At 40.5% G+C, this 13,938-nt stretch overlaps 1 protein-coding gene across 2 annotated transcripts in view; it reads left to right on the top strand.

The window, feature by feature from the left end:
- The window catches only part of TP53BP2 (tumor protein p53 binding protein 2), a 49,872-nt gene that overhangs the window by 28,551 nt on the left and 7,383 nt on the right, over nt 1-13,938 (top strand). For both annotated transcript variants that reach the window (XM_075147193.1, XM_075147194.1), the window contains 10 exons: nt 2,552-2,726; nt 4,165-4,346; nt 4,733-4,897; nt 5,324-5,561; nt 7,336-7,464; nt 7,854-7,990; nt 8,775-9,264; nt 9,608-10,389; nt 12,316-12,453; nt 13,060-13,193. In XM_075147193.1, the coding sequence (XP_075003294.1) occupies nt 2,552-2,726; nt 4,165-4,346; nt 4,733-4,897; nt 5,324-5,561; nt 7,336-7,464; nt 7,854-7,990; nt 8,775-9,264; nt 9,608-10,389; nt 12,316-12,453; nt 13,060-13,193 (2,570 nt within the window). The remainder of the gene's footprint in view (nt 1-2,551; nt 2,727-4,164; nt 4,347-4,732; nt 4,898-5,323; nt 5,562-7,335; nt 7,465-7,853; nt 7,991-8,774; nt 9,265-9,607; nt 10,390-12,315; nt 12,454-13,059; nt 13,194-13,938) is intronic.

Genomic DNA, 13,938 nt, shown 5'->3' with positions numbered 1-13,938 from the left:
AGCTTACTAAAAGGGTAGATCATATAACATTAATATGTTGTTGTTCATCCTGGTGGCTCTGCCAGCCCTATTTGTGCTCCGTGTGGTAACCAGCCATTCACTGGTTTGATCACCGAACAACGCTTTTGTCTCTGGATATAATGCTGTCCTGTAGTGATATCTTGCTTTCTCCTGATAGAGTTCAATGTGCCTGGTTTCCTGGGACAGCTGTCTGGAAAAGATGGAATGTATGTGATAAAACTAACTAGGAGAGTGATTTATAAAATGCTTGCTGAACGATAACAGAAAAGCTAATGAAAGCACACAGGGTGCTCCTGAATCATTTTGGGGAAAAAATACTCAGAATGTATCTGCAGAATGGTGGCATGGATTTCATAGTTGACTTAAGTGTGGTTGGTAGACACTGCTCCTGAAAATACCATGGAAAATGCTGCTTTTGGCAGAGAATCGTTAAATGTGAGCCCATCCTGAAGAGCGCTTGGCTGTCTGGGTGGATGAGTTCCCATGCTTTTCAGAATGTGCTCTACGGGGGAAGGCGGCTGCTCTGGGGCCCTTGTCTTGCTACTCTTCCTCTGTCAGAAGCCCTGTTTCCCTCTCCTTTTGAGATCAGCTGGGTTCCCCCCCTGCCCTGTATGTTTAGCATCTTGTTCAGTTCCCTTGGCTTTCAATAATTGCATCACAGGGAAGTGCTTCAAACCATGGCTTTCTAATGGTTCTGCAGCACCTGCGAAGTGATACTATGGCCTGTCAAAATAGCCAATAAAACTTTATTTCTGTTTTATGGTAAGAACTGGTATGAAGAAGGTTCAACTATAAATGTAAGAAATTAGTCAATCAACCAAGTAATTAGAGTTTTCACTTGGAAGTTTAGCAGCACAGTTAATACCGGTTCTGCCCTGATTCACTTGCCAAGGCAGAATGTTGCCCTGTTCTCAGTTCCAGCTGAGATGTGTTAAATATAAGAGGGAAGCCTAAACTTTTATAACTTTTGTCTGTTTCACTCACAGATGATGGTAATAGACCTTGGTCTTATAAATAACACTGTAGTAACTATATCTATGAAACCAGAAATAGGAACATTATATATATTTACTGGAAAGATTTAAAAGGGAAAAAAAAAAATTATGAGTTTGAGTCTGGATAGCTACCCATCAGGTAGGTGTCTGCTGCCTGTGGTTTCAAGAAGAGTAGCCTTGTGGGTGTCCCACCAAGAGAATTTTTCATTTAATGTGCCTCTCTGGAACAAACCTGCTTTCCTAGATGCCCTTTGAAAGAGAGGCTTTCCATTGCCTCTTTCCTGCGTTCTGAAATCAGATGCAATATTAAAAATAGATTCTGAGGGGGAAAAATGCACTTTCTTTTTAGACGCGAGCTGTAATATCTATTTTTTGACATTTTCCTGCGTGGGATTGACTCTAAACTAGCGCATACACTGTAGGTGCTGCCTGGTTTTCTCCGGAAGGCAAACTCCCTTTTTGCTCTTCCATTTTTATTCAAAGTGCACAAGAGTCCCTGTTTCTAAATATGACTGGTGACTTTTTTAAATATATATATACTTTTTTTTTTAAGGAAGTGTCAAGTTCTAATGTTAGTAAGCAGTGGTAGTCTTGGCTGTTAGTAGATGCTTGGGAAAGTCTTAGTAGTTGTCCTACCTCAGGAAAAACCTATAACCTGTCATCTCCAGAACTGGAAGCCATGTGTAATGGCCAGTGATTTAAAGGAAGTCTCTATAGGTGATCTAGTGGTTTCTTTTAGCTCTAAGCTATAGACATCTGTATATAGAAACTGATAGTGCACCATTTCACTCGTATACTCTTGGAGAGGCAAAAGGATCCTCTCTACTGAGATGGAGGCCAGGTCCCTGTGAAGGTTTTCCCATGTCTTCAATCATCCTGTGTTGTGATAGTGGTGATCATTACCAGGGAATGGTCAATGTTCAGAGCTTTGGTGTGCAGTGATCCCCATCTCAAGGAGGTTTTAGCAGAACTAGTAAAAGTACAAATAGTGATGAAAATGATCAATAATTTATGGAATACCTTCTGTATAAAGAATGTCTAATATTCTTGAGCGTGACTTACAGTTGTTTAAAATGTGACATATAATAGAGTTCTGTAAAGTACAAGCAGCATGGAGAAGGTAGAGAGAAAATAATCGTTAACTATTGCAACTCAAGAGCCAAGTAGTGATTAAATGAAACTGGCAAATGTCATGGAACATGAATGCTAAAATTTTTCCTAGGCTTCAAAGGGTTTTGAGCAATTCTGTGGAAGAAAAATTTGCCAAGGGCTGTTAGACATGGATACCACCTCTGTTTCAGTAGGTTCATGTACTACAGAATGGTTGTACCTGGAGGATTGTATTGGGACAGAATCAGTACGTGTTTGCTCTGTTCTTTCAGACTTCCCTTGACACTCTGGGAAGTCAGGATACTGGGCTAAAGCTGCTCTGAGCTGCTGTGGCAATTGCTTTTAAGACTGTTTCTGTCAGTACCTTACCATAAGTTCATTTTTTTTTTAAAAAAAAAAAAAAAAATTCCTTGTCCTGACTGCAGGAACAGCGCCTGAAATTCCTGAAGCAGCAAGATCAGCGACAGCAACAGCAAGCTGCTGAACAGGAAAAACTGAAGCGATTAAAGGAAATTGCTGAGAATCAGGAAGCCAAACTTAAGAAAGTGAGAGCACTGAAAGGCCACGTGGAGCAAAAAAGACTCAGCAATGGTAAATTAGGTGAGTCGCTGCTTGGGGAAAGTAGCCTGTGATTTTTCATGATGTGTGGTTCTTGGAACTCTAAGATTTCTGGTGATTTCAGTGATTCAGAGGAGGTATTTACAGCGTTCCAGGAAATGTTAATCTGAACAATTTCACATCATGTATTTACCAAGAAAACTCCTCAATGACCTAGAACAAAATATATTTCCTTACTGTATTTTAAAATAGCCCGTAAGGGCACCCTGTGTTTTGAGCCTAGCATATCTGCTCTTTAATTATAGTGTATGTTTTTTCCTTACTTGAATACCTTTGTGTACCACAGTAACTTTTTTCCATCCTTGATGTTAAAACACCACACATCTAGAGTGTTATTTTCTTGGCCTATAATAAAGCTTGGCCTGATACCCATGTTGCCTCTTATGCAAGAGGTAACTTAATGGCCAAAATGGCTGAGTATTTTCTTTTTAATTACGGAAATCCGACTAGTGTCTGGCTTGCTACAGTACTAGTTGTGTGCTTGCAGTTCAGCATGTTGATGCAACATTAAATATTTATTTCATACTTCATATCAACACACATTCTTCTGCGTACTTTTTCATCCTCCCTCTATACACATTGTATGGAACTTGTCATTTCCAGCTGGACTCATATGAAAATCTATTGGTTTATTAAGGTAGAATATAAATATAGTGTTTTATTAGGAAGCATTGTGCTTTACAGATAAAGCAAAAGTGTTTTTCTATGGGGAGAATGTGTTTTCTGTTTGGGTTCTGTTGCACAAAATAAACATCAGTTTAAAGGAATGGAAGGATGATAGAGTAATACAAGATCTTGTAGCATGTGTATCTGTTTCCCTGCACCCTCCTCAGCAGGTCTGATCTTGGTACTTGCTTGAACTCTTACTGATTCCTTAAACTTTGTTCTATAATGCAACAGTTTCGGCAGTGGGAGCAGCTGATGAGAGCCGTTTGTAGTAGACGCTAAAAAGCCCTCTGAGTCTTTGTTTAATACAACAGCTCGAGGTTTTGTCATTGAGTTCCTGCAACCTAAATTCAGAGTTTTAAATATCATAAATATGCCTTGTGGTTCAGCGAGTGTCTTCCTGCAGAATTCAGCGTTAAGTAAATTTAGGCTTCTACAGATGAAATTCAGCCTGGTAGTGTTGGTTTTTTTGCTTCCATACTTCAGAAAGTAAAAAATGTTCTTTTTCCTTCCCCATTAGTGCTCTAAGTAGACTGAATTTACATAATCTTGCTACTGCGTTTGCTTTTACAAATGCTTCGAGGCAGAGCTGGTTTGACAGGGACCGTGAGTTTGCGGCAGCCGGCCGCAGCCTCTGTGCAGCACCGCTCCGGAGACCGGCAGGGCGCTCTCTGTCCCCTTAACCGCCGCCTTGGAAGCAGCCCACGCTCGTCTGTTTCTCAGGGCAGCTATTGTGCTCTCTCGTCCTCTCCAGTGGAGGAGATTGAACAGATGAACAGCCTGTTCCAGCAAAAGCAGCGCGAGCTGGTGCTGGCGGTGTCAAAGGTAGAGGAACTCACCAGGCAACTGGAGATGCTGAAGAATGGCCGAATTGATGGTTACCACGACAACCAGTCGGCTGTAGCTGAGCTTGACCGCCTGTACAAGGAGCTGCAGGTAATGGAAAGCCAGCTCATGACCCACGACTCTAAGGGCTAAAAGTTGGTTGGGTCGTTTCTTACCTCGTCGGAAAGAAATCCCATTGCTGTTCCTGACAGAGTTGAGTGGCTGCCAGCGCGCTGAGGATGGAGGGTTAGTTGTACTGGGTTCAAGGTAAACAGGGGAAGGAGCACGCAGTGTATATACCTTTCCTTTCTGCAATAACCAACACTTTCTCTGGAGAAAATAATCTGAGTTTGCCAGCATGACTTGACTTTTTAGAAGGCTTTTCTCTCTGTAATTGTTTCCTGTCCCCCATCCTGAAAGTTAATTTGTTTTGATTTTTGTTGGTTCCCCCCCCCCCCCCCCCCACCCCCCCCCCCGGGCTTTGTGAATTTATTCAGTTGAGGAACAAACTGAACCAGGAGCAGAATGCCAAGCTGCAGCAACAGAGGGAGTGTTTGAACAAGCGCAACTCGGAGGTGGCAGTCATGGATAAGCGTGTTAATGAGCTGCGAGAGCGCCTGTGGAAGAAAAAGGCAGCTCTGCAACAGAAAGAGAATGTACCAGTAAGTGTGGGATATTTAATAACAAAAAACCCTAATTTCATTTGTGGCCCATACAGTCTGCAGTAAAAACTTGCTTGTGGGGAAGGCTGTTCAGATGCTAGACTTGTTGTTTTTATCCATACGTGGTGGAAGTCTTGTATTGCTAAAGTACTTTTCATGGTACGTTGGTGTTAACCTACTTACTCTTTATGGACAAGAACTCTCCTTATGCTGTCGTGGATTTTTTTTTTAGATAATTTTTTTTTTTTTGCTATTACTACCTCATGTTTATATCTCTTAAAGCTTTTTTATAAAAGCATTTTTAATATTGGAGTATCATTTTCTACTTGTTTTATCCTTTTTGACTTCTGTTTCAAACTCTGATGGATGGATACTGCAGCATAACATTCTTTAAATTTTCTTCTTTTTTTTTTTTTCCCCACAAAGGTTTCTTCAGATGGGAATTTACCCCAGCCAGTGGCTTCTGCTCCAAGTCGAGTGGCAGCAGTAGGTCCTTATATCCAGTCCTCTACTATGCCACGTATTGCTTCCAGACCTGAACTTTTGGTGAAACCAGCATTTTCAGATGGGACACAAGCTTTGCAGGTACCTGATGGTCCACTAAAAACACAAACTCTGCCCAACATGAGAGCTGGGAGCAGTTCACAAGCTAAAGCTCCTGCAGGTAATAGCTTATGATTAATGTTTCTTTTCTAGAAATGTTTTGTTTTCTTATTTACCAGTTCTGTCTTTAAGGAAGGGAAAAAAAAAAGCAAAGTATTATTTGAGATGTCGGTCTTAATACTTGCAATTTTCCTGCCCCAGTGAATATGTTTTATAAGCACTGAGGTTATACGATTCAATGTGTTATGTGTTATAAATGAAGTAATCTTCTTAGTGAGCAATTTGAGTTGTCCTACAGCATAGAACATAGGAGGATTTTTCTGTAAACTAGTGATTGATTGATTTATTTATTTTAAAATACTCCTTAAAACTATACAGCAGTGCTTGTTTGAGTTTCTAGAGGCAGTTTCTAGAGGACATACATGGTAACAACATTGGCGCCTGGACTTTAAAAACTAGCAAAGCCCAGTTTTCTGATCATGCATTTTGGAAATGACAGATGTAAAGGATGTACCAAGATTACAGAAATATTATAAAGGAGGCAGTTGATTGTAGCACAGAAATAGCAATAAACTTGCTGACATGTTGATGGCGTAGGAATATGGAGAGACATAAGTCCAACACCTGACACAAAGCTTGGCCTCTCCTGCTTGGAGTGTTAATGGAGATTTACCTGGCTTCTCTCTGTGGCTTTCTCCTACGAGGTACAGTTCAGCTCTGTGAGAGTAGAAGTCTGGAGAAACTGGAGACTTGCTAATATCTCTTCTATGCTATCTTGGGAGAAGACTCACTTTTCAGCTGGGAGATAAAAGAAACTCTGATCTTCTCAAAAGGAAAAAATGGAGGCTGAGCTTGTAGAATAGTTCTGTTTATTTTTTATCTCCCTCCTTCCATCTCCAGTTCTGGCAGATACTATTAAAGTAGCCATGACACAAAACCAGTCCAAGTGCCTCTTGCTGTACTGGAGAATGGGGAACTGTTTCATTTTATCTGGTTTGCAGATCCTAAAACTGCTGGAGTGGAATTTTAGCTCTAGTCCATACAAAATTTGAATTTTCGCTATAGGGATGTGTGGTGGTGTGCTATTTGAACTAAAACATCGCTCCTCTTTTTATTTTTTAAGCATTTGGGCAAAATGACTGCTTTCCTAGAGAGATAGTATCCGATACTTTGTCAGAATGAAACTTTTCTCCTGCTGCTTATCATTACTATTTGAATTTAATATCACTTATTGTACAAGATAATTTAGAATTTTGTAGAATTTGGTGAAATATTTAAACTAATAGCAAGTTGCAAGCGTCTTCTTAGTTATTTTTGAAGCAGACTGGATGTCTACTCCAGTGAATGTAAAGATCAGCTTTAATGCAGTGCCTATATGCACATAGAACATACAGATGATTTTTCTACTGTTTTGGATATCACTGGCAGCTGTGATATGCTTTAAAGCATCACGTTTTTCTTTGCACAATGTATCTCTCTCATACCTTCTTACCATCCTGTCACTTTTAACTTACTGTAAATATCTAAGAAAAGTTTCTTACTAACTCGAAAGAAGGCAGTCTGGAGAAGTCTCTTGTCTGAATGCTGTAAGTGCAAACGTGTGCTAGGACAAATAGTTTTGCTGCTGCTTTGATAGTTGTTTCTGAGCTTGGTTTTGCATTCTGTTTTAAAACAAACAAATGAGCAAAAATCTAAAGTGATAGGATTTATAGCAGTTACCCTGTATATGATACTTGTATGCTGTCTAGACCTGACTCTTACAAAAAACCTACCTGAAATAAATAAGTCAATAAAACATTATTTTAGCTTAATCTGTTCCACTTGTTCTCTTCTAGGTTCTGTGATCCCCAGTGCGAAACCTTCCCCATCTGCCACTGACTGGAGTAGTTCAAATGCAGACAATCACATTAGTCAAGGATCAGCCTTGACTTCAGGAAAAGGAATTGTGACTAGTGAAGGACAAGGTATGTTCTTACGTGCTTGGCTAATCTTAAAATATGCAGAATCTAGTTAATGATGTCTGTCTCTTCTAAATGCTCCAGCAAATACGTAGAACTCATTTGAAAGCACAAAAAAAAAATCAAAGAATATTGCCATATAAGCTTTAGTATGGTGTTTAAAAAACAAACAAACTTGTTTCAGGTGGTGAAGTAGATACTTGTGCCTTCATATATGCTCCTGTTCAAATTGCAAGATACAGCATTTGGCCAGCCCTTGGGTCCTTAGCACAGGGGTAGGATAGATACAGAAAGCATTCCTTGCATACACTGTCTTGAATATTGCACAGAACAGGACTCTTATTCCTACAATTGTGTTGTCCCTCTTACAAGTCTTCCTTTCTCTCTGACAACAGCCGAAGGAGAAACTTTTGTACGAGACAAAGAGAAGAAAGTGCGTCCATTCTCCATGTTTGATTCTGTGGACCAGTCTGCTGGGCTGGGCACACTGAGAAAGAACCAGAGTAGTGAAGATCTCCTGCGAGAAGCACAGGTATGCAGGAAACTCCAGCTACTGTACTCCATCTGACAGGGATTAGACAGCTTTTCAAATATTGCTGCCAGGAAGCTCTTTGAAAAGTATCTAGGTCTTCTTTTAAAAGACTGCTTCCAAGGAAAAAAGTCTTTTAAGCTTTTAATGGCAGTTGGTAACTCAAAATCATTCCCTACAGTCACTGTGATGAAAATCTACATTTTAACTGAATATATAAAAATGGCTGTGTTTACTTGTACCTAGTGTGTGTGCGTATATTTTTTTCCCAAAAATTATATGCACAGAGGCATTTGCATGGGTTTTTAAAAATCATTTACATACTTGTTTCACTGTTTAATGCAGCAGTATCCTTCAGATGTTTGATTGCAGCAAGACTTCCCACCTAAATCTTGGCACAAGGGCATGATTTGATCAGGCAGGGTGAGGTAACATAGCAGAACTGGGGATGACAATTGCTCCCCTGGAAAACAAGCTTCTTGCCTACAGATGCTACTAAGTGCCTCCGCTATCTCTAGAGAAATTACTGTGCCCTGCCATTGCTTGATGTTTTAAACATAGCTGCTACAGAAAGAATTAAAGAGAACGGGTTCAAAGAGAAATATTTTATCGTCATAGTTGTTTACAAGAAGTCTGTTCATGTTTCTAATGATGTTGTAAACAGTATTGCAGCAACAGTAGAAATGCTAGATGCTGTGTCATTCTTTGAGGATCTTTGGTCCTTCACAGCAGAACTCCTAAAACATGTTTTGCTGTTTAATCTTAATTAACTTTTTTTGTCTTTCAGACAGCCAATAAAAATGTAACAAAGGTACCACCACCTGTCCCCACTAAACCAAAACAGATAAACTTGCCTTACTTTGGTCAAGCCAGTCATCTGCAACCTTCTGATACTAAGCTGGATGGAAACCTGCAGAAGCTGCCTTTGGCTATTGTAACTATGGGGAACAAACAAAAACCAGTGGCACAGCAGCCTTCCCATCCTTCTCAGCAGATACAGCAAAGAATTTCTGTACCTCCTGCAGGTCCTTCCTCTAGTCAGGACCAAATTCTTCCCTCCTCCAAACAGGAGAGTCCCCCAGCAGCAGCTGTGAGACCTTTTACCCCTCAGCCGTCCAAAGAGACCTCACTCCCACCATTTCGAAAGCCTCAAACTGTGGCTGCAAGTTCAATTTATAGCATGTACACGCAACAGCAGACTCCTGGGAAGAACTTCCAGCAGGCAGTGCAGAGTGCTTTGACAAGGGCACAGACCAGAGGACCGCACTTCCCGAGTGGTAAGCGTATCTTCTGTCTTCATAAACCTCAGATAGATGTACTTTCCACCTGGTCTGTGGGTACAAAGCTGTTCCTCGGGGGAAGCGGGTTAGTGCAGCTGTAAGTATCTTAGGTGGATCTGGCATGTTGTATATCAGTGTTAACGGGAAGTGCAGAATAGCTGTCTTGCATTTGCAAGATAACCTGGTAGCCAGGTTTACTATGATTAGTTAATTCTGTTCGGTTGATCGTATTATTCTGCTTCTTTGTCCTAGGTAGGTGAATTAGGTTTTGTGTTCTTAAGTTCGTTGGTCAAATATTCGCCCTTGTTTTTTCCACACCCCTCTCTGAACTGTTCTGCAGTGTATGGCAAGCCTGTGATGGCAGGAGCAGGTGTACAGAATCAGCTGCCGCAGACAGAGAACGTCTACTCGAACCTCCAAGGCAAGCCAGGCAGTCCAGAGCCTGAGATGGAAACAACAGCCTCTGCTCATGAGAATCACGAAACAGAGCGAATACCCCGTCCCCTTAGCCCAACCAAATTGCTGCCTTTCTTATCCAATCCGTACCGCAACCAGAGTGATGCTGATTTGGAAGCACTACGGAAAAAGTTGTCTAACGCACCCAGACCACTGAAGAAACGTAGCTCCATTACTGAGCCAGAAGGACCTAACGGCCCCAATATTCAGAAGCTGTTGTATCAGAGGACCACTCTGGCTGCAATGGAGACTATCTCAGCTCCATCACATCCCTCCAAACAGACGGCGTCAGCTTCCAGTCCTGAAAGCCCAACAGAAATCCCAAATCCTTATCTAAGTGCAGAATCGGAAAAAGAAACAGCTGCTTCTATGCCAGAACCAGCTATTGCTGAGGAAGCAGAAAATGCACCAGCAGATCAGAGTGAAGCTGTTCTTCCTTCCGTAGCTTTGGACACTGTACCTGAGGGAATATTAGATGGTGATGAACTCACGCAGCCAAAAATGGAAGAACCAAGCCTAGAAGCTTCACTGCCACTGGAGGTATACATGGAAGAATATCCTCCATACCCACCACCTCCCTATCCATCAGGGGAACCAGAGAGTTTGGGAGAGGACTCATTCAATATGAGGCCTCCTGAAGTTACTGGACAGTTTTCCTTGCCTCCTGTAAGTATTAGTTAGCCTACAACTTGGGTGCCCTGTCAATAAGTCATCTCAAGCTCTGCCATAAATCCTGTGCGTTTTTATTGTAGAGCTTAAGCAGATGTGACAGAACAGTCACACAAATAGGCTGGAAGTCTCTCTGTGGGTATCTGTTCTATTTGTGTGATGCTCTTATCTCCAGAGTGAGTGACAGTAATGAAAAGTCTCTGTTGTCTCTAGAATTAATGACATGATGAAAAGTTTCAAATGAAATTAGTAAAACTCTTCTGGGCTGTAAAGAACATTCCTCATAGAAGTCTGCCTATTACAAGCAAACTATATTTCCATCTTAAGAGAAATTAAAGTTCAGTGTTTTTTGGTGTGGTGTGTGGTTGTATCTGTGCCTCAAAAAAAAAAAAAACAAAAAACAAATTTCACAAGCATTTCCCACTATTGCTGATATGAGATGAAAACTAATTATCTTAATCCTGGATTGCATTTGTTTATCTGAAAGTTCCTTGCTTGAAAAACATGGAGAAGCAGACTTCTTTAGTTTCTCCTTTAAAAACTCATTTGTACACATCAACTGCTTGCACTTCCTCTACTGAAATGCTTTTTGAATTTTCCTTTGGAACCTGATTTAGCATCAGTCAGTTCTCAAGCTGCATCAAAATGGAGTCTCTTTGGGCTAAGGGTCGGCAGCGTTTTGCCATCTTGTTTGCTTTGGAAGTTTGTATCTCTGTGTGTGATACGGTCTTATCTCACTGTTGTAGAATAGAAATGCTTACTGCTTTCAGTTCCTCAAAGAGTTTCTTTTAAAACCTATCGTGAATAGAATTTTAATAACTTGATACATAAAAGTGGTTTTTTCCTCCATCACTTCAGTGCAGAGGAGTTAAAAGCTTTAAATGTGCTTTTTTAGCCTTCTAATTTCTTTATGGAATAGTCATTGCGTGTTTTCATGCTTTTAATACTTTGTCCTTGCTCCCTTTTACAAGGCAACTTGAGCGGTAGGATTTTCTAAATTGTAAGAACTCATTTCTAGTTGGTTTTGTAATAATTCTGCAATGATGAGAAGAAACCGGCCCAACTTCTTGATTTCATATTTAAATACTTGGGTTGTGCTGACACGCTCTTTCTTTAAAAAGCCTGTACTTTTTGGTATTATGTATAAATCAACAGGCAAAAGAGTATTTTCTGGGAATCTCTTCTTATATATCTTATCTTCACATGTTTGCTCTTGCAAAACATGAGTCATTTCTATTCATCTTTGCCTGGACATCTGTCAGAAATTTACATACCCTTATGAATAGCGTTTATTGCTGCTGCACAGCCAGCTGGGGAGAGTGCTGAGCTAATGTGTGCATATTCTCTAAAGGAAAGAGTACAAACTCAGCTATAGAAATACTTAGTTTCCAGTATCACCGGGAGCATCTAAAGTGTTTTCTACACTTGGTTCTATATTCTTTTCAAAACCATTTTCCATAACTATTTCTGTTCCTGTTAAACTCTGTGAAACTTAGGAAAATGTTAGGAATTTAATATCAGTGCTTAAAAAGTAGCATATTTCATGGAGTCTTTTAAGGTTCTTGGTTTGTGTAACAGCTTTGAGAGCTAATGCGGAAGTGGTCTGCATACAAAAAATTTGCATTTTTTTCCTGATCTTAGGGATTTGGGAGTTTTATGATTTTGATGATGTGCTTGATCAAGGTGAATTCTCTATTTGAGTAGTGAATAGTGATCTTGTCTAGAGATGAAGGCAGAGGTCTTTCATAACGTGCCTAACCTACTATATTTGTAATGTATTGGGGAATTGGTAGAAAATAGTCTAAATTTCGTACTAAACACTACCTTAATTGGTCATTGCTGCTGCCATTCCCAAATAAGTAATTCCGTGTTCTTGTTCTTCCCAGGAAAAAAATGCCTGTAACTTGTGTTACCTTTTCACAGGGGAAGAGGACGAACTTGCGTAAAACTGGCTCTGAGAGAATTGGGCATGGAATGAGAGTGAAATTCAATCCCCTCGCGTTGCTTCTGGATTCATCTTTGGAGGGGGAGTTTGACCTCGTGCAGAGAATAATTTATGAGGTACAAGTCTTAACTTGTAAGAGAAGGAATAGCAATCCTGGTTCAAACTGGGAAGTCGCAGCTTTTCTGGACTGGGGAAGGTAAAATAATAGTGCACAACCTAGAGCTGCCCTTGAGGAGATGATAAGTCCTAACAGGACGTGGCCACTTGGAGGCTGATTTTAGCAGTGTTTAAATCCACACTGGGTATTTAGCATCAAGACTGTAAATTTGCAGGACAACTTTTTCCTCATTTCTTATGTAGTGTTTCATCCCCTGTCTGGCATGTTATCAGATAATTTGATGAGCAAAATCCACGTGAACTTTTCTTACAGTTAAATAGGCAAATATCAGAAATTTGTTACAAATGCTTTTACTAAGTTATCAAGATACTATTTCGCTGAACCAGTTTAGGTTCTCACTATTAAAAGGAGGCTGCAAGCTTACATGTGAGTCTTCTTGCAAGATTGGTTACTGCTGTAGTTTTCTGCCTGTTGCTCATGTCCTTCATAGAAATATGGCTCAAAATCATATTTTAGAATAAGAAAACTTGTTTTTATATGTGAAGAGATGTTTATTGTAGAGATTCTCACTGGAATGTGAATGGCTCCTTTTCTGGCTGAATAGGTTGAAGATCCTAGCATGCCCAACGATGAAGGGATCACAGCACTGCACAATGCTGTGTGTGCTGGACACACAGAAATCGTGAAGTTCCTGGTGCAATTTGGCGTGAACGTGAATGCTGCAGATAGTGATGGATGGTAAGGCTTTCTTTAAGTGGTACCTTACAGGTGCTCTCCACAAGAGAGCTGCAGCTTGAGGGCTGCTACAGGTCCCTCACAAGGTCCCTCAGTTTGCTCCTATAGAGCTGGCAGTGACTTTTCCACAGTAAAGCAACAGCAGTTCCCTGTGGGGCATCATATGAGAATGCACAGAGGAGAAAATAGGCAAATTATACTAATATTCCCTATATGAAAAAAGTGTATGTCTGAGGCCGAGTAGGGTGGATACGGTTGTGAGGAAATCGCTCTATTTCTTTGAGATATTGAAGACAGCTTACGCATAATGAGCCATTTGCTGAAATTTCCAATGTCCTCTCTGTGTGATTAGCCTATACCTTACACATGCTCTCGGCAGTATCTAGCCCTGCAAACTCTCCTCAGTTCTTTGTCCAACACTCGGACAACTTCAAAACAAAGCAGAAAACCAAAACCTACAAACTAGGCTTGCAACTGATAATGGGTTACAGATCCTTCTTACAGGTAGCTAGGAAGCTTATTTACAAAAGGCTAGGGGGGGGCAGTGATTTTAGTATTATTTCTGCCTATAACAAAAGTGTCTAAGGTCCAAGACTGAATAAAGATGCTGGTTGTCCCTCAACCTCGGTTGTTATCCCAATTACCTGCGCTTGTCACCAAGTCAGGTCTTGAAGTAATTGTCTAGATTGTAAGAGTCATGATGTCAGGAGGATTTCTGAGTGGTTTTTTATTATTGATTTATTTTTTT

The sequence above is a fragment of the Calonectris borealis genome, chromosome 3, assembly GCF_964195595.1.
Source record: "Calonectris borealis chromosome 3, bCalBor7.hap1.2, whole genome shotgun sequence".
NCBI lineage: Eukaryota > Metazoa > Chordata > Aves > Procellariiformes > Procellariidae > Calonectris > Calonectris borealis.
This window is presented reverse-complemented; position numbering and strand designations above follow the sequence as displayed.